Raw genomic sequence first — 21416 nt, forward strand, 5'->3', positions numbered from 1 at the left:
AGTAGTAGTAAAATATTTCCATTGGCTATCATAATGGTAGTTATTAGACCTTCATTTTTTAAGGTAATTCTAATTATTTATTTTAATTTAATTTAATTAAGGTAATTCTAATATAAATGTTCAAAACGATGTACAAAAAGATCTCATCATGAGAGAGAGAAAATAAAACCAAAACCAACCAATAAAAAAAAAAGTCATAAACATGCGCTTCTACTCACAGAAGAAAACCAAGTGAGAGAATGTATGAGTTATTTTTAAAATTAGTCTATAAGCCTAATTAACATCTTTCATAAGTACAATACTTTTTAAGTAAGGGTGACATCTTTAATGTGATGGAGTTAGCTGTAATTTAACTGGTACACTCAATTTAAAGATTGCTACTTGTCCAAATATAGTACTTAGGTAAACTACAGGGTTTTTTTTCCATTTTTAAATTCTAATGGGTCAGTGCAGAAATTCATTGCCAACTAGCTGTAATTTATAGAGAACTTTTTTTCCCCATCTAACAATTTGTATTAGAAATGACTGTGTGCAAAGTTTTGGGAAATAAGACAACACTTATAATACAAGGTCAAATGAAGATTATGCCAGAATTCCATAAAAAAGCCTGAGGCTTGAATCTGTTCAAGAATTTATGTAGAAGAATAGGAATAAGATATTAACTTATAAAATATATATTTTTAAGAATTTATAAATAAATTTATGAATAATTTTATACCTGTCTCAGTATCATTCATTTCTACTATTGGAAGAAAAAGTGTGTACACTAATGCTAGGCTGGTAGTGTCATTGTTATATGAAAAAGACAGAAGATATTTATAGCTATAAAGTATGTAATCCACTGTCTTCCAATAGAAAGCATGGTTTAGTCAAGCAGAAATTTAACAGGCAAAAAAATAAAGCTGTTTTTTTCAATCCTTAATAACAAAACACACTCACTAATTCTTTACTCTTTCAATAATCCAATATGCTCCCTCTTCTTTATATTTAGCTCCTTAGAGCTTCATAAAAGTGATATGAATAATTTTACCATTCATATACTTGTAATTTTAAAAAGCACATATCAAAATCTCAATAATTCACAATTCTGGGTTCTAATTTACACATAACTAAAGCAGATATTTTTTAAGAAGAATATAAAATATCCCTTTTATTTTGACACTGACACAAATGAGATGGAGTAAGAAAAGCTATATATAAAAATCAGAATATATATTTCATTTTTTAAAGAGATAGATCTTCATATCTGAGAAGTATTCAGAACTTCCCAATAGAGATAAGAACATCTGGAACAATGAAATATTGGAAGTAAAATAAATACTCGTGGGCCAGCATTTTTAATACAAGGATCAATCTTAAATTGAAATCTTAGTTAACTATAAATTATATATAGAATTTATAATAAGTAACAAAGGCTGAAGGTTAAGTGTGTGATATCACATGCAGGTGAAGGGTTTTCAGGATATAACAAACAAGGTTAGCTAATATTTTCCAAGTATTACTTCAAGTATTAAATGATATAGTCATTTACATGATTTTAAAATAAGGTTTATAGATTAAACATGGGGAGGAAAGTCATAGTTATATAGTATATAGTTCAACTAACAGAATCTTTATGTAATATAAAATGAACTGACATGCATTTCAAAAGATAAACTCAGACAGCATTCAACAAACTGTGGCCAAAAAATGAACAAGAAGATGATTTCCACCAATTATGCTATATTTTGCTACCTCATCTCATTTAAAAATTTAACTATTGCTTAAAATTAGCAAAAACACTTAGAAAAATTCAAATAGTTTAGTCATTTTAAACATGTGTATGTATATGTATGTATATAACATATATATCATGAAGCCAAAAGAATTCTGTATAAAGAAATATCATAAAATACACTTAAAATATATTATGTAATCATCTTAGCACTATAACGTAACACAAATGATCTCGGCAAAGCCAAATAAATTAAAACTCCTAGACAATGAAATCATTAAAAATTCTCTTTCCATCAATTTTTAGAGAAAAAAATTATACTTTGGTTTTATTCAATTCTTGTAAAATTAATTTTGTCTTGCATTCCACAACATTTTTGGTAATGGAAAATGTAATGTACCTGAATGGTCACATAATATTAAAAAATACTACAAAAGTCTACTAAATTCTGTTATTTCCTAGGTAAGGCAGAAGCCAGATTTTATAAATGAAAGAATATTTTTACATGTTTAAGGTGGGGAAAAAAACCCTATACTATTTATTTTAAAAGAGTACTTAGTATTTCTATGGACTAAAGAAAAATAAATACATTTTGTGGTTCTGAGGCAGAGTAAGATAAAACCAGAAATTAGGTTTTATTCCTTTTGCTGGGAAGGTTTGGTTTGGTATATTGTTTTTAAGTAGGAAACCTTTGCCTTTTTTTCTCTGATAAAACAATAGGTCTACTGATGAGAGTGAGGAAATGTCTAGGAGAACAATCAAGAAGGAGGAACTATATATATACCCTGTTACTATGGCCCTCCAACATTAAGCTCTGTTCCAATATAAAAATATGATTTCTATCTTTTTTCTATGTCATTAAATTTTTGAAGTTAAGGATATTTATTAATGAAAATAAAACAATTAAAACTGCACAACATAATTTTGATACAATTCTAACTTTTTAACATAAAACAAGCTAAAAAGCTGTAGATAAATAGTTAGGTTAGCTTAATATATTTTTCGTATACTTTCAAAATTTTCTCAGAGGGATTTATAATGTTTAAGTTACTAAATCAACAAGAAATTATTTTTAGAAGGTAGGCATTATATTTAAAGAGAAAACCAATTCTCCCTGTAACCAAATCATATCACTTTGCAGTTGAGAAACCAGAATACAAATGTTCACTTTTTAGTCTTTCAATTTCAAACACAAAACTTAATTTAATTACTCAAATTATAATTAAAATGTAAAATATTGATTATCTTTAAATTAGTCATTTCTAGATATATGTGTTACCTCAACAATATCCGAATTGGTTCTGCTCTCATGAGGTTCATTATATTCTGTATACTTGAGGAGGACTTTGTCCATGTCAGTGCTGGCATATTGAAATAGTTTGTTAGAGCTGTTAAAAATGATGAGTGCTATTTCACAGTCACAAAGCACACTAAGTTCATAGGCTTTCTTCATCAAGCCAAATTTTCTCTTTGTAAAAGTCACCTGAAAAAAAGAAAAAAAATGTTTTAAAAGTTATCAATAGTTTTAAGCATATTTTTAAAGTATATCTTAGGTCTTCCATACACATGAAGGCTCGTCTAAGATAACTAAATTTCCAGTTCTCATTTTAAAATCATAATGACAACACAAATTTCCAACACTCAAAAGTTCCAAGAGATCCAAGTTTTACCTTTTACAGCACTGTTAAAAGAAAAATCCAAAGTGATCAGCATTTTCAACAATAAACACTAATGCTTTTGTAATTTATCTATAAAGTATCAGTTTTCAACAACTTCAAAAAGCAGGTATAATTTTTGCAAATGACTATGAAATTAAGAAACCAGGTAAGGAAAGCAAAGATATCTTGTTCTCAAATCTCAATATATCAGAAGAGATGTGATATTTCTCTTTCCTTGAACACAAAAAAAGATTCATCATTTTTAATATAGTTAAATGGTCACTTATTGGAGATGCTGTATGGTAAGCATACCATTTCTGTAAGTTGGACTCCATAGACTCTGATGTTCCTTATACACAGAGATTCCATGATTTTGAGAGAATGGACAATTGGATTGGCAAAGCTTCCCAAGGATTTCCTCTGCTTAATGATACTATTTATACTTCAGGCAATTACAGCATTGGCAAGGATGTGGTAATTACCTAGAAGAAACTAGAAGAGAGTCAGACAGTCCCTTAGCTACCATCTAGTGAGAGAGATGAAATGAGGCATAAAATTACAAAATAAGTAAAAGAGGCAGAATTCAAACTTAAATAACTCTGCACCAAGGGCTTTCTACTGAAACAAAATGTCCATAAAAACACAAGTTCACAAACCCCAAATGTGACCAAGAGAAGAGAATCTGCAGCAACAGGTATAACCAATGCCTTATTGGTTTTGTGACTTTAAGAATCAAAGTAGTTGAGGGAAAATGATAAGTAATTAATCTCAGCAGATAGAGAGGGAAAATAATTGTTTTTGAAACCTACACAGATTGTGTGAGATCTGATGTTTGTCACAGGAAGCCAACAAGTATGATGCACTGAATGAAAATCAGTCTATCAGAGGAGAAAGCAAAATGTCTGGAGAATTCTGTTCTCTGGTACATATGAGGGAAGATGGTACTTTTTTAGCAAGAAAGAAAAGACTTGGGAATAAAGTAAGGAATAAAGAAGTTGGAAGATGGAAGACTATGAGGAAAATAAAAGGATGAACCTGTGTTTTTCCAAGTAAATATTAAGCAGTTCTTGTCACAGAGGAAGGACTAAATCTTTTGAATTGGAAATAGCTTCTTCTATTTAGCAGAATGGTAAGAGGATTCACAAATGCCACTAAGAAAAAGAACATCTATTATTAGCCCCAGAAAGAAGAGGTGTGTTGTAGTGGCAAAGGTGATGAAACATGTATAAAGGTACTTATGTAAACTTAGCATTATCGTGAAGTTTACCATGTCTAAAGCCTACCAGATGAGACAAGAGATTTGTCAAAACTTAAGAACTATTATATTAGTGTTTCATGTGGGTAATAGAAGATACTCTCAGAAAAAACCTTTAAAAACTCTAAAGAATGATTAAGTCTAGAGCAGGAAATTGAAGGACTTTAGAGGCACAGGTGATGTTTTCATCATTATTGATTAAACATAGATTTTTAGAAAAGACAGTAGACTGATACTAGCTATAAATAACTGGCTAAAAAATGATTCTAAAAACTTCAATTTGACTTTAAACACTATGATATAAAAAAGAGAAACGAAATGTGGGGGGAAAAGGAAGTGGAGTAGAGGAAATCTTAGATGTAGCTGCTACAACAGATATGATAGTAGCATAGTTAAGTTATGGCATAGGAAGAATAACAGTAGAGGTCTTATTAGGTCAGAAACCTAGATTCAAGTCTTAGCTTCACCATTTATTAGTCAAAAGAATCTTGAACAAGTTACAAATTCTCAATCTTAGTTCTCTCCTCTATAAAAGTAGGATAATAATTTATGTACTCAATGGAGGTGTTATGTAAAAAGTGAAAATCAAAGTGAACTATAGTTTTAATATAAACATAAATGACTTATACCAAAAAAACTTAGATGAATCTCTTGACTAAAATTACCAAAAGCAAAACTAAAAATGAATTATATTACATAATAATAATAAACAACCACCTTCCATATTAAAGATGGCTAATTAACAGTCAACAGAAAACTCTATCCACAGACTCTGGGTTTACTGAAATTTGGAAATGAAATTTAGGGATAATTTAGTATGATCCTTTTATGTCACAAATCAAAAAAAAAAAAAAAAAAAAAAAACTAAAGCCCTAAAAAAGGGAGCTGAATAAAGTGTTTCTTCCACTCTCCCATAGCTACCTTTCAGGAACGCCCAGCAGTAAGCCACTCTGCTCAAAATGGAAAAGCTTAGAGTAAAGTGGATGTTAGGGCAGTATTTTACATCTAGAAGATATTCACCTTTAAAAACTCAAAAACCCGAAGGGGAGAGACATAATAGAAAGTAATGGATGAGAATTAAAAGAAGAAAAAGACCCATATGTACAAAAATGTGTATAGCAATTCTTTTTATTGTGGCAAAAAAATTGGAAACCAAGGGGCTATTTATCAACTGAGGACTAGCTAAACACATTATGATATCTATATGTAATCAATACCATTGTGCTACAGAAAAAGAGATTGCTTTCACAACATGATCCCTTCCTGTCATTCCAGTTTTCTTACACATTTCTCCCACTCCCAATACTAGCCTATTTGGAATTCCTTACATATAGCTCCCCATCTCTCATTCCTATGCCTTTGTACTATTTGTTCCCCAGGGTTAAACACATTCTCTTCCTTGTTTCCACCTTTCAGAATTCTTGGTTTTTTAAAAAAGACTTTACTAAATACCACTGTATTTTCTTTTTCCTTCATACCCCTCATCCTGATCCCAGATATTAATTCCTTTCCATTAAAGGTGACTTGTATGTATGTGTTTTGAATGTGTCTTATAAATGTTATATGTTTTTAGATATGTTAATGTACAAGCTTGTTGGGGACAGACTGCTCAGCATAGTACCTGGCAATAACTGTTTGTTGGCTATCTTCAGTGGCAAAAGACAGAATAAAAAATAGTTAAATGAAAATTAATACCCAATATTGAGTGAGGAGACAGTAAGACATTTCTCTCTTTTTTTTTTTTTTTTCTGTTCAAAGACCTGCAGGTTCATACAAATCTAAGCTCTAGCCATTTTTCATTTCACTAGCCTTTAAAAGAAGAAAAAGAGAAGAAAAAAGAAAAAAGCAACTTCACTCACTTAAACTTAAACTTTAATATGGGTAAATTACCCAGGCTCTTTCAAAATAGGTGAGAAGCAAGGTAAAAGTCACTTTAATATCTCACTTATATTTTTTTTTTTTTGTGAATATAAAATCCAACAACTTAAAAAAAAAAAAGCAACAATAACCCAAAAACCTTCTAGCCACACTCCACCAAAATCTTGATTCCTTATCTTTTCTCTTTGGACTAAGGAACAAAACAACAGTGCAATATCAATGTAATCAAAAGCATTTTTAAGTATAAACAACCCTTGATTCAGGGCTTAAACCAAACTGGAAATTCTCCCCCTTAAATGAAAGATTCAGGGAAAGAAAGGTCAAAGTTATATACTTGATTAAGGGAGTTAAAAAACAGAGAAGTTTCTACTTATAAACTGGTCACTTAAAACTCTAAACAGGCATTTCTCCTCACTGACTTTTTATTTTCCACACCTCAAATGTGCCAGCCCAGGTTCCTGCATTTTAATGAAGCCAAAGAAAAGAAGTTCTACTACACAAACATTGAAAATAGAAATGTTTTGTTTTTCAGTCACAAGGCAAAAAACTAGATAAATCTCCATACTTCAAAGAGATAATAAATAACTCATCTCTTCTCAGTCCCTGGGACATAGATAAATTGCAGTGGGAATGATGCAAGAAGAAAAGAGAAATGGAAAGAAAACCCAGGCTAGAGAAGAGAAAATGGATAGCTTCAGAATGAAATAGCATAGTTAACAGATAAACATTTAAGACGTGGATCAATTATACAGTTTACCTTACCAAAATCAAATTCTCAATCCTTTCCACAACTGAAGGATCTATGTAATATCATTTTAATATCTCATTAAAACAATCAATTTCATGAATGGATAACACTTTGGAGCCGAACATATTTATCCTTTGAATGCTGAAATAATAAAAAGACTATTTTGGTTTCCTTTCTGAAATAAAAGTAGAAAGTAAAGCCTAAAATTTCTTTCCAAATTATAACATCCAAAGAACAGAGTAATGTAATGGGCTGAGGCTCGAGTTGATGCACTGAGGTCCCAAGCACATGAGGCTAAATAAATAGTAATTGGACTATACTCTATTAATATATATATGCTTGGAGAAAGAATGGCCCCTGCCCACTCTTTGTGCAAGTCCCGATGTGTTGTATAGAAATGACGTTTTTGGTGGGTGGAGGAAAGGGAGTGGAAAGGGAAGTGGAAGGAGAGACTGCTGGCTGGCGTCTTGACACAGCTGCCCGCATTGCTATCACCACCGCCCTTCACCTACGATTGATCCCCCTCTGCTAGCTGGCTTCCTGTCACAGCTGCCCATATTGCTATTGCAATTTTTCTTGCCCATATTGCTATCGCAATTCTTTTTCACCTCTTCACTTCAATCAAGATTGAAGATTTTTCCCTTAATCTGAATTCCTGACTCTGGCTGATTTTAAATACACGGTCATCACAGAGTAACACTGCATAGGTTAACTTGCCTATTCTTCTACTTATAGATAATAACATACCTAAAGTATAGAATTGATATATTTTTATTTTAAAGGCATTTGGAAAAAGATAACTACATATTGTAACTATTCTAATATCTAACCATTCGTGCTTTCAGGAAATTTTTCTTTATGTTCAACATATTCCTTTATATTGTCATTTAAACTTCATTTCTTAATATTTTGCATGGAACAAAAATAGAATAAAGTTGCTTTTTGTAATCTTGTATTCTTATTGGAAATATAATAAAAATCAACAGAACCTCTCCAAAACTGTATTTAAAAAAAACCTAAGACTTCCATTATTTAGGAGTTTTATTCCTTGCTCTTTTAATGGCTATTATAAATTTCAACATGGTAGAATGAAAACCATTCTAGTTTTTCCTGACTTTCCTCCCGAACCTTTGGGAACAAATATATATATATAGATTTTGTTGCTTTTGCTACTCTTATATGGTTGCATTTTTTTTAATTTCTTATTTCTTTAATCTGAATCACTTCACTGAACAAGTCTTTCCACATTTACTTTTTTTCTATTTATAATTTTATGAGATATATTTATACATGCATGTCCTCAAACTTTTTGCTATTATGAAAAATGCTACTATAAATAATTTTGTGTGAGTAGGTGCTTTCCTCCTATAAACGAATATCTTTATGTAACACTTCTAGCAGGAGTACTACCAGGTTCAACAATATAAACAGTTTTGTAATTCCTGCTGTTTAATTCCTAGGGAAATTGTGCGATACAATAGAAAGAAGCTAAATTTCTGGTCAAAGAATGTGCTAATCACTACATATGTGATCTTAGATAAGTTACTTAACTTCTCTTCAATGTCCTCACCTGTAAAAAACAAAACAATAAACAAAAACAACAAAAACAACAACAACAACAACAACAACAACAAAACAAACAGGCCATTGGATTAGATGATCATTAAGGTCCCTTACTTCTGGTTTTAAATCACCTGACTTGGGATAAGACCTACTAGATACTGGTAACCACCACGTGAAAATAAGTACTTTTCCACTATGGGTCAGCACCAACTTTGAAGTTTACCTAAACTTTAAGCACTGAGCACTAAGAGATAAAGAGATAAAGCTATTTGTCCAAAATCAAGCAATTAATATTTATCAGAGACAGAACTTGATATCAGATTTTTTTGTCCTAAAACTGTAATCTGGCAGCTATGCTGCCTTTCATGATCATAGGGAGACAAAAGTTATGTGAAATAACTCATACATAAGACATATAGGAAGGGCAAAACAAAAGGATTACCAAAAAAAAAGATATCAAGGAAAGTTTCTTCACTGAAGAATCTCAAAATCTTCAAAATAGAAAGGATTGTCTACTCTAAGTTCTAACCTAATGTCAGATGGATTTGACCATGGCTTCAATGGATAGTTCTGTTTTGGGTTATCACTATGTTCTTTATATCTGGAAGAGCAGAATGCCTATGAAGTATAAAAGGAAAATCAGTCTAACAATTATGTTTCAGAAAGATCCAGTAGCTTCAGTTTTCCCTAAAGGTCTGAAAACTTTTTAATTATTCTTTCCCTTGAAACATAATACAAAAACAATAAAATAAAATGCTAGGGCCAAATTCTTCTATAGTTAGCATTAAACATGGAAAATTACTCATTGCTATATGAAAAGTACAATCATAGAATTGGAAAGCTAGATAGGACCCTGGAATTCATATAATTACAATTCAGGAAGTTGAGGCTATAATCTGTCCAAGATCATCTGATTGGTCAGTAACAGAAAAAAATTCAATATAACAAGAATTTAGGTAGCATCATGTGACTAACACTGTGAGGCACGAGGTGTAAAAACACAAAAATGAAATGGCCCCTGCTCCTGTTATATATAGAGGGCATTATACAGGTACAATGGAAATTTAAATATAAGACATATAAAAAGTAATTTCCATAATAAATGTATGAATACTTGACAGAGAATGCTGAGGGTAAGACAATTAAAACAGACTTACTGTAGTATGCATGTATGTATGTATGTATGTGTATATTTGCTGACTGGTATTCTAATATGTACACACCAGAAACTTTTGGGAGGAAAAAAAAGATATTCATTTTGTTCTGTCTCACTTAATTTAGATGTGATTGATTCTTTAAATATCCCTTAGTTATATAAACTACCTGAAGAATTCATGATTTCATCACTTTGGCAACTCTCAAGCTGGGAGCTCAAACACAAAAATTAAATAATTTGCATGTACTCAATTACTGAATGCTTGGGGTAGACCCTGAATGCAGTGTTTCCATACATCAAACCAAGTTGCCTCTATTTAAATATTCCCTAATTAAGGGGACAAATAAATCACCTTGGTCTAAAGGTAAAATAAAGATTGAATACTTCATCTAAAGTTTATTTTTAAAATAATGCAAAATCATTTTTTATTTCCTTCACAGGTTAATTGGATACTATTTCAAAGTCCGATTCTTTTTGTACAGCAAAATAACTGTATGGACATCTATACATATATTGTATTTAACTTATACTTTAACATATTTTACATGTATTGGTCAACCTGCCATCTGGGGGGAGGGGGTGAAGGGAAGGAGGGAAAAAATTGAAACAAAAGATTTTGCAATTATCAATGCTGAAAAATTATCCATGCATATATCTTGTAAATAAAAAGCTATAATGAAAAAAAATTTAAAAAAATAATGCAAAATCATTATCACAGAACCTATTTTATTAGTTTTATTAGTGAACTTTTGGAATAAAGTACAGAAAAAGAACAACTAAGTATATATTTTTAAACTACATACCAAATGCCATAAAGAAACTAATGCCAATCAAAAAAAAAACAAAAAAAACACAGCTTTTTTTTTTCCAGATATCAAATTTCCCTTAATTGATTGTAAATATATCAAGAGTTAAGCATAAAATAGTAATAGTAATAGTTTTCTATATCACTTTAAGATACTATGTTTCATTTCATTTGATCCCCACAATCCAGTGAAGGGGATTGCTATTAAACTAGTGATTTGTCCAGGGTCACACAGATGAGAAAAGTCTGAAGTAGATTTTGAACTCAGGTCTTCTTGACTTAGGTTCTCTTTTCCAATTTACCATCCAATTATTCTCACATGAACTTAGGTCCTACCATATGATATGATTCTGACTCCACAGAAATTCTTTGCTGCTTCTTGTTAGAACCTATCTCCAGGAGAAAACTGGGACACTAATGTATTACTGATAGAGTTGTAAAATGATCCAATCATTCTAGAGAACAATTTGGAACTATGCCCAAAGGGCTACAGAATTGTGCATACCCTTTGATCCACCAACATCATGGATAGGAGACTTATTTGTACAAGAATATTTATTACAGCTCTTTTTGTGGTGGTTACAAATTGGAAATCAAAGTGAGACCTGTCAACTGAGAAAAGACCAAACAAGCTGTGATATATGATTGTAATGGGATATTATTGTGCTGTAAAAAATGACAAAAAGAATGATTTGAGAAAAATTTGGAAAGAATTACATGAACTGATGCTGAGTATCACTCCAATTATTATTAATATAATGATAATAATTGGAGTGATACTCAGCATCAGTTCATTGTTGTTTATTATAATGATATTATACATTAATAAGCATTTTTCTGTCATAATAACTGAGATCCTCTATGTAATCCTATTTAATAATAGGATCCCATTAATTCTATTAAGTCCCAGGATGTGAAACGATTTCTTAATTAGAGAAACATTCAAAAGAGACAAACTTAACTCCCTCATGAAAAAAAGAAAGGGAGTAAAGATGTTTTTTGAACAAACCATGACATGCCACTGAATGGATAGCAAGTTAGCTGAGTCCAGAATAGAGGGGGTTGTAGAAGATTAGATTGCATTTTGTAAACAATTGTGCCTTCAATAATCTTGATAGCTCCCTAACACAAAACTTTGCCTTTTTAACACTGATATTCTTCCTGTACTGCCATATGTCTTCAAAATATAGGATACCAATTACTCAAAACTGCAAGTAACCCAAAAGGCAATAAAAAAATTCAGAGTGGGCATGAGTAAATTCCTATGTACTATTAACAATGACTCACATACAAAAAGTAAGATAATTTAGGAAATGTATAACTAGAAAAAGAAAGGGGCTGGTCCTGTTATTAGGGAAGAGGATAATAAATTGACAGCTCAAATTTTGTCCTCATGGAATGTCAAAATATCTAAAAGAAGTCCTTTAGTACACTGGTTATCTAGACATTTTACAAAGATTTCCTAGTAGGACACAGATAGGAAGTTCAGACAGGCTAAGACAAAAAAAGGACAAATACAAGTCTGTATTGCTAGAGGAAATAGGAAATATTGTTACATTCATTATGCCTTTAAGGAAATCACAAAAAGAATCACATTTGATACCTTTTCCCTATTTCTCTTCCCTTCCTTTTTATTCCCTCTAAAATAGGGATTAATCTAAGATGGAGCAGAAATTAATTTTACTTATCTTTTAAGACAATACTAATTTTTCTCTTTATTGAATAAGAATGCCTGCATACAAAGAAATGTTTTCTGCAAAATTTAATATTAAACTTTGAAATATCTGCTTACTAGTAGTAAGAGTGATTTTATTCTACATAATTATTAAAAAATAAAAGCACTTGGCAAAGAATTGGAAAATGAATAGCTGTCCATCAGTTGATATATGACAGGGAATATTATTGTTCTATAAAAATGAACAAACTGACTTTAGAAGAGCCTAGAAAGTTTTACACGAAATGATGCTGAGCAAAACAAGTAGAACTAGGAATAAAATATATATAGTAACAGCAAGACTGTACAACGATCAACTATGAAAGACTTGGTTCTTCTCAGCAGTTCAAGGCTCCAAGGAAATCTCAATTAACTTTAGATAGAAAATGCCATCTACATCCAGAAAGAGTACTATGGAGAATGAATGTAAATCAACACATGCGATGTTCACTTTTTTTTTTTCTTTTTCTTCTGTTTTTTTTTTTCTTTCATGGTTTTTTCTTTTGTTTTAATTTTTCTTACCCAATATGATGCATAAAGATATGCATATTTTAAAAAATTAATATACATGTATAATCAAAAAAAACTAAACAAGTAAAAATAAAAACAACAAAAAAACAAAAGCACTCAAGAATTCATAAGCCCCAATTTGGTACTGTATACAGGAAATAAGCTTAATTTGTGTGGAATTCAGCTAAAATTAGGTAATTTCTGATTCAATCTATAGTTTTCCTTTAAAAAAAAGTCTTAATATTAGTTCAAGAACAATTATTTACAATCTTGAGCTCTTTGGTTACTAGTTGTAGTCTTAAAAATCTAAGAAACAATTCTAAAGTAATGACACTATGTTTTCCTTCTATGGTAGTAGAATCAGTCTCATTATTTAATCTTTGTACATCACCACATTATTTTTTCATAAAATAAAGGAAATAGTAGGCATGGGATTCAATCTATCAACACTCATTTGAACCAAACAATTTTCTAAAAAAATTGTCTGACACCAAATTAACTTTGCTATTCCTTTTCCAATCCTGAAATTTCTACTGAAAGAGAAACAATACAAAAATAGCCTCCTGGCTCTTAAATATTACTTAACCTAGAAAATAATAACTATGGAATCATTAATGCCTTTTTTATTTTTTTTTAAATAACTTTTTATTGACAGAACCCATGCCAGGGTAATTTTTTACAACATTATCCCTTGCACTCACTTCTGTTCCAATTTTTCCCCTTCCTCCCTCCACCCCCCTCCTCAGACGGCAAGCAGTCCTATACATCTTATATATGGCACAATATATGCTAGATACAATATATGTATGCAGAACCGAACAGTTCTCTTGTTACACAGGGAGAATTGGATTCAGAAGGTGTAAATAACCCAGGAAGAAAAACAAAAATGCAATTTACATTCATTTCCCAGTGTGCTTTCTTTGGGTGTAGCTGTTTCTGTCCATCATTGATGAGTTAGAACTGAGTTAGGTCTCTTTGTCAAAGAAATCCACTTCCATCAGAATACATCCTCATACATATTGTTGTTGAAGTATATAATGACCTCCTGGTTCTGCTCATTTCACTTAGCATCAGTTCATGTAAGTCTCTCCAAGCCTCTCTGTATTCATCCTGCTGGTCATTTCTTACAGAACAATAATATTCCATAACAGTCATATACCACAATTTACCCAACCATTCTCCAATTGATGAGCATCCATTCAATTTCCAGTTTCTAGCCACTACAAACAGGGCTGCCACAAACATTTTGGCACATACAGGTCCCTTTCCCTTCTTTTGTATCTCTTTGGGGTATAAGCCCAGTAGTAGCACTGCTGGATCAAAGGGTATGCACAGTTTGATTAACTTTTTGGGCATAATTCCAGATTGCTCTCCAGAATGGTTTGATTCGGTCACAACTCCACCAACAATGCATCAGTGTCCCAGCTTTCCTGCATGCCTTCCAACATTCATCATTATTTTTTCCTGTCATCTTACACCTCACACACCTGACAGGTGTATAATGGTATCTCAGAGTTGTCTTAATTTGCATTTCTCTAATCAGTAGTGATTTGGAATACTTTCATATGAGTGGAAATAATTTCAATTTCATCATCTGAAAATTGTCTGTTCGTATCCTTTGATCATTTATCAATTGGAGAATGGCTTTATTTCTTATAAAGTCAAGTCTCTATATATTTTGGAAATTAGGCCTTTATCAGAACCTTTAACTGTGAAGATGTTTTCCCAGTTTGTTGCTTCCCTTCTAATCTTGTTTGCATTAGTTTTGTTTGTACAGAGGCTTTTTAATTTGATGTAATCAAAATTTTCTATTTTGTGATTAGTAATGGTCCCTAGTTCATCTTTGGTCACAAATTTCTTCCTCCTCCACAAGTCTGAGAGATAAATAAATTAGAGGAACATAGGATAGTTTATAATCTCGTTCTTTATGCCTAATCATGGACCTATTTTGATCTTATCTTAGTATATGGTGTTAAGTGTGGGTCCATGCCTAATTTCTGCCATACTAATTTCCAGTTATCTCAGCAGTTTTTGTCAAATAATGAATTCTTATCCCAAAACTTAGGATCTTTGGGTTTGTCAAACACTAGATTGCTATAGTTGACTATTCTGTCTTGTGAACCTAACCTATTCCACTGATCAACTAATCTATTTCTTAGCCAATACCAAATGGTTTTGGTGACTGCTGCTTTATAATATAGTTTTAGATCAGGTACAGCTAGGCCACCTTAATTTGATTTTTTTTTCATTAATTCCCTTGAGATGCTGGATCTTTTGTTCTTCCATATGAATTTTGTTGTTATTTTTTCTAGATCATTAAAATATTTTCTTGGAAGTCTGATTGGTATAGCACTAAATAAATAGATTAGTTTAGGGAGTATTGTCATCTTTATTATATTTGCTCGGCCTATCCAAGAGCACTTAATATTTTTTCAATTATTTAAGTCTGATTTTATCTGTGTGGAAAGTTTTTTTGTAATGCTCATGTAATTCCTGACTTTCCTTTGGTAGATAGATTCCAAAATATTTTATGCTGTCAACAGTTATTTTGAATGGAATTTCTCTTTGTATCTCTTGCTGTTGGATTTTGTTGGTGATTTATAAAAATGTTGAGGATTTATGGGGATTTATTTTGTATCCTGCAACTTTGCTAAAGCTATGAATTATTTCTAATAGTTTTTTAGTAGAATCTCTGGGGTTCTCTAAGTATACCATCATATCATCTGCAAAGAGTGATAGTTTGGTTTCCTCATTGCCTACTCTAATTCCTTTAATCTCTTTCTCAACTCTTATTGCCAACTAGCATTTCCAATAAAATATTGAATAACAATGGTGATAGTGGGCAATCTTGTTTCACTCCAGATCTTACTGGGAAAGGTTCCAGTTTTTCCCCATTGCATATGATGCTTACTGATAGTTTTAAATATATGCTCCTGATTAATTTAAGAAAAAGTCCATTTATTCTTATACTCTCAAGTGTTTTTATTAGGAATGGATGTTGGATTTTATCAAATGCTTTTTCTGCATCTATTGAGATGATCATATGGTTTTTGTTAGTTTGATTATTGATATAGTCAATTATGCTAATAGTTTTCCTAATATTGAACCAGCCCTGCATTCCTGGTATAAATCCTACTTGGTCATAGTGTATTATCCTGGGGATGATTTTCTGTAATCTTTTTGCTAATATTTTATTTAAGATTTTAGCATCAATATTCATTAGGGAGATTGGTCTATAATTTTCTTTCTCTGTTTTCAGACTACCTGGTTTAGGTATCAATGCCATGTCTGTGTTGTAAAAAGAGTTTGGTAGGACTCCTTCAATCCCTATTTTTTCAAATAGTTTATATAGCATTGGAGTTAATTGTTCTTTAAATGTTTGGTAGAATTCACATGTAAATCCATCTGGTCCTGGGGATTTTTTCTTAGGGAGTTGGTTAATAGCTTGTTCTATTTCTTTTTCTAAGATAGGACTATTTAGGATCTTTACTTCTTCCTCTGTTAATCTGGGCAAGCTATATTTTTGAAGGTATTCTTCCATTTCATTTAAGTTGTCGAATTTATTGGCATAAAGTTGGGCAAAGTAACTCCTAATTATTGCTCTAATTTCCTCTTCGTTAGTGGCGAGTTTGCCCTTTTCATTTTTGAGACTAACAATTTGATTTTCCTCTTTCCTTTTTTAAATCAGATTTACTAAGGGTTTGTCTATTTTGTTGTTTTTTTTTCAAAGAACAAATTCTTAGTTTTATTAATTAAAATTCAATAGTTTTTTTTACTTTCAATTTTATTGATCTCTCCTTGTATTTTTAGAATTTCAAATTTAGTGTTTGATTGGGGCTTTTTAATGTGTTCCTTTTTTAGCATTTTTAGTTGCAAACCCAATTCATTTTCCTTCTCTTTCTCTATTTTATGCAAATAGCCCTCTAGAGACATGAAAATTCCCCTTATTACTGCTTTGACTGCATCCCATATATTTTGCTATGGCATCTTAATATTGTTGTTTTCTTGGGTGAAGTTATTAATTATGTCTATGATTTGCTGTTTCACCCAATCATTTTTTAGTATGAGATTATTTAGTTTCCAATTATTTTTTGGTCTACTTTCCCCTGGCATTTAAATACTGTTGGAAGGGTATAATCTAGATATAAATTGAGGCTTCAATTTTACTCACACTACAGATCTGACAAGACCAATATTCTTTAACCATGTACTAGGCATGCTGCAACATACTCAATAACTTTAAAGCCTGAACCTCTCTGACCTTTCCAGTGTCCTTATATCTCATTACTATCCATGTACTCTAAGATCTAGTAACCCTTACTGTTCTTTGAATATGACATTGCATTTCCAGACTCTTTCTTCCTAGGACTTTCTTCCTTTCTTCCTTATTTCTGCTTCCTGGCTGCCCTGGTTTTCTTGTAGGCAGTTATCTTCTTTTGGATTCTAGTCTACACAGACAACTGAAGATGCTTTATCTTTGATTCCTAATTTCTGTTCTGGAGAGTTCTGAAAGATTGAAGAGATTAAACAGTCCAGTCCTCTTATCTTATTGATCATATGATTCATAAATTTTTTAACCCTCACTTGGAAGAACAATCTTGGATCATCCTCATGGCCAAAGCCTAAGCAAGTTAGAGGCAAAAGTTCCCTGGAATAATTTTTATCTATAATAATTAGATAATATTCCATGTATTTCAATTTTAATTACTTTGCAATTTCTTTTATTTTTATCCTTAAAACCTTCCAAGAAGGAATCTTTGTCTCCCAAAATATAAATTCAATGTTGGTCCAAATGGTGTCATAGCACCTAAAGCCATAAATAAGATTTCTCATCTCTCCCTTTTGACATTATGTAGAATGAGAAACAATATTCTAATCCTATGGTTTCCAACTCCTTCAAAGAATTACTTCTTAAAGTGAACATAATAGATAATATTTTTTTCTTTTTTGCCAATAATCATCTGGGAATCAAAAAGAATGGAGAATTCCAAACATATCAAGAGATTTTATTTTCCCTGTACTAAAAGGAAAAATAAAAAACTCTTCTTGCCTCTCAGCAGCTACCATGCCACCACCTCAATCTGGAAACAAAAGTAGATGGGATCAGAAAGTATTCTTCCTAACCTCAATTTCCTGAGGTCAATTATACATATTTGTTTTAAATCTCACTTAGACCTTTCAATCACGAACAGTGCTTTCTTTTCTTTTCCTTAATTCAGAAAATACATCATCACAAATGCACATATATAGAGAGTTTTGACATTTCTCTAGAAAATGATTGAGTCCCCTTGTTTTAAAACTCTTAAAACTTACAAAGAAAACTTTCATTCAAATCTCTGTATAAGTGATCCTAATTTAAGAAGAGACTAAATAATAATCTCAGAATACAAGATTTGAAAGCTTAAATTAAGGGGTAAGAGAAATGTACTGGGGAAAAAAGAAAAGGGACAGGTGGAATGGCATATATTATCTGACATAAAAGTAGAAAGAAGAAGCCTTTACAATGGATGGGGAAGAGGGAGAAGAAAGAGTGAATAAGTGAATCTTATTTTTCATCAGAATTGAGTCAAAGAGGAAATAATATACAAACTCAATATGAGTATAGAAATCTGTCTTGTACTGCAGGAAAGTAGGAGGTGAAAGGGATACAGGAAGAGAGGAGGGTTATAGAAGAGAGAGGGAAGTAAGTAGCATTGCACTAAGCATTCTCTCAGTTTTTTAAGAAATCACTCAGCACTATTTCTCTTGCCATTTACCATGTTCCTGTAGCAATTTTTAATTTTAAATTATCTATCTGTTTTTACAATGAGACATTTCACATTTCCCCCTTATTTTTCATTCTTTTGGTTTTGCTTTATATATCTTGAGTTCACACAAAGTCATTAGCTTTCATTTACATATTGGAGGTTGGACATTTTTGAGAGAGACAGAGTGAAAGGAGAATAGAATAAAAGGGGGGAAATACAGTTAGCAATTGTAACAATAAAAATAATTTTGAAGCAAGTTTCTCTGATAAGGCCTTATTTCTCAAATATATAGGGAATGGAATCAAATTTATAAAAAATAAAAGTCATGCCCCAATTGACAAATGATCAAAAGATATTATATCCAAAGAGCTATAGAACCATGCATATCCTTTGATCTAATAATACCACTACTAGGCATGAATCCCAAAAATGATTTAAAAAAAAAAAAAGGACCTATATGTACACAAATATTTATAGAAGCTATCTTCTCAGGACAAAAAGAAAATTGGAAACTGAGGGGATATCCATCAATTGAGGAATTGCAAAATAAATTATGGCATGTGATTATGTGATTATAATGGAATATTATTGTTCTATGAGAAATGATGAGCAGGATGCTCTCAGAAAAATCTGGAAAGTTCTCCATGAACTCAAGCAAAGTGAAATGACATATACAGTAATAGCAATGTTCTAGGATGACTAACTGTAAATAATTTTGCTATTCTCAGTAGTGCAATCATCCACAGTTACTCTGCAAGCATACAATGAAAAGTTGTATCCATACCCAGAGAAGGAACTGATTGTGTCTGAATACAAATGGAAGCATTCGCTCTTTTTTTTTCCTATTGCTCCCTTTTTTAATTTAAATTTTTTGAGGGTTTTTATTTTTATTAGGGTAGGAGATCTATGTTTTCTTTCACATCTTGACTTTTACATAAATTTTTTTGCATAACTTCAGATGTGGTTTCTTAATTGTGTATGAGGATAAGGGAGAGAATCTAGAACTTAAAAAATTTTAAAACAAATATAAAAATAAATTTGTTCTGAATGTAATTGGGAAAAAATAAATAAAAGAAAAAAAAGAAAAGAAACCATAACAAAATCCTTACCTTGCCTGGGGACCAATGTACATTTGACCCAGAACAATAAGCTACATGCAAAACAAACTTATAGGGAAGGCACCAGAGCAGGGGTCCTCAAACTTAAAATAGGGGGCCAGTTCATTGTCCCTCAGACTGTTGGAGGGCCGGATAATAGTAAAAACAAAAACTTTGTTTTGTGGGCCTTTAAGAAAAGAAACTTCATAGCTCTGGGTAAAGGGGATAAAGGTCCTCAGCTGCCGCATCTGACCAGTGGGCCACAATTTGAGAACCCCTGCCTAGACAGTTGTTAGAAACCAGGAAAAGCCTCTTGCAGAAGGAGGACTTTGAACTGAGTCTTGAAAGATGCCAAGAGGGAAGAAGGGAAAGTGTTTCATCTTGGAGTATAAATAAAACAAAAACATGGTGACAAGAAACAAAGAGAAATATGTAAGGAACAACAAGAATGCCATAAGGCTTGACTACAGAGTGCATACAGAGGACTAATGTGTAAGAAGACTGCAAAGACAGAAAAGGGTCATACTGTGACGTGTTTTAAATGATCAAGAGAAATTTCTATTTCTTATAAGAGTTAATATGGAACTAATAGGGCTTATTGAATAAAAAGTGATATGATCAGACTTGTCCTTTAGGAAAATAACTTTGGGAACTATATGAAAATAGGAATTAGAATAGGGAAAGATTTCAGAGAGGGAGATCAATTCAAAAAGGTATTTCAATATGTGAGAAAGTGGTAAAAAGAAACTGAATTAGAATAATGACTGAGTAAGAGGAGACTTACACAAGAGATTATGTGACTCCTCTTAAGAGTTTTTTGCCAAGATAATGGAGTGGTTTATCATTTTCTTCTCCAACTCATTTTACAGAAAAAGAAACTGAGACAAATAGGATTAAATGGCTTGTCCAGCATCACACAGTTAAGAAATATCTGAGGCTATATGTGAATTCAGGAAAAAAAGTCTTTCTGTATCCATGCTTGGCACTGTATCCACTGCATTGCCAATATCTTCTGTGCCTCTATTGCAAAATTTGATCTCCTGTTCTTATTTACCCAAGTATTGCTGCTATATACTTAAAAGTAATGACTACTGTAGCACCCCTATTGTGATTCAATAAGCAGAGATTTCCTTTTTGTTCATTTTAATATAGTAAAACATTTAACTGCTTACTTTCTAATCTCAAATATCAAAGAAATGTTGAAGAACCAAAATGTAAGCATAAGTCCAGAAAAAGAATATAAGGTATAAAGCTCATGAATGTTAATAATAAAAGTTTAACTCACTCAAATTCTTATCTATGGTCTATTTACTTTAGACACAATACTAAAAAATTTAGTTGTGTTTCTGCAGCTCATCACAGAATGCTGTCTCAAGAATGTAGGACTGGCTAAAAATTGAAACAATATCAATTGTAACAAAAAAAATTTAATTACATAGAGTAAAGGAAGGAGCAGAATCAAAGAAGATACAAAGGCTGCAAATATAAGTTACTAGAAGGATGGTGGGTACTTTTGATATTAATAAAATATTTGGAAGAAGAGTATGTTTGGCAGGAAACAGAATTATATT

At 31.6% G+C, this 21416-nt stretch overlaps 1 protein-coding gene across 15 annotated transcripts in view; it reads right to left on the reverse strand.

Moving 5' to 3' along the window:
• The window catches only part of MEF2A (myocyte enhancer factor 2A), a 243666-nt gene that overhangs the window by 94434 nt on the left and 127816 nt on the right, over positions 1–21416 (reverse strand). For 9 of the 15 annotated variants that reach the window (XM_051981008.1, XM_051981021.1, XM_051981011.1 and 6 more), the window contains one exon: positions 2994–3197. In XM_051981008.1, the coding sequence (XP_051836968.1) occupies positions 2994–3197 (204 nt within the window). Of the gene's footprint in view, positions 1–2993; positions 3198–3684; positions 3774–21416 lie in introns of those variants that run through there. The other 6 variants (XM_051981014.1, XM_051981006.1, XM_051981016.1 and 3 more) reach the window with 2 other exon arrangements.

The sequence above is a fragment of the Antechinus flavipes genome, chromosome 2 (genome assembly GCF_016432865.1).
Source record: "Antechinus flavipes isolate AdamAnt ecotype Samford, QLD, Australia chromosome 2, AdamAnt_v2, whole genome shotgun sequence".
Taxonomy (NCBI): domain Eukaryota; kingdom Metazoa; phylum Chordata; class Mammalia; order Dasyuromorphia; family Dasyuridae; genus Antechinus; species Antechinus flavipes.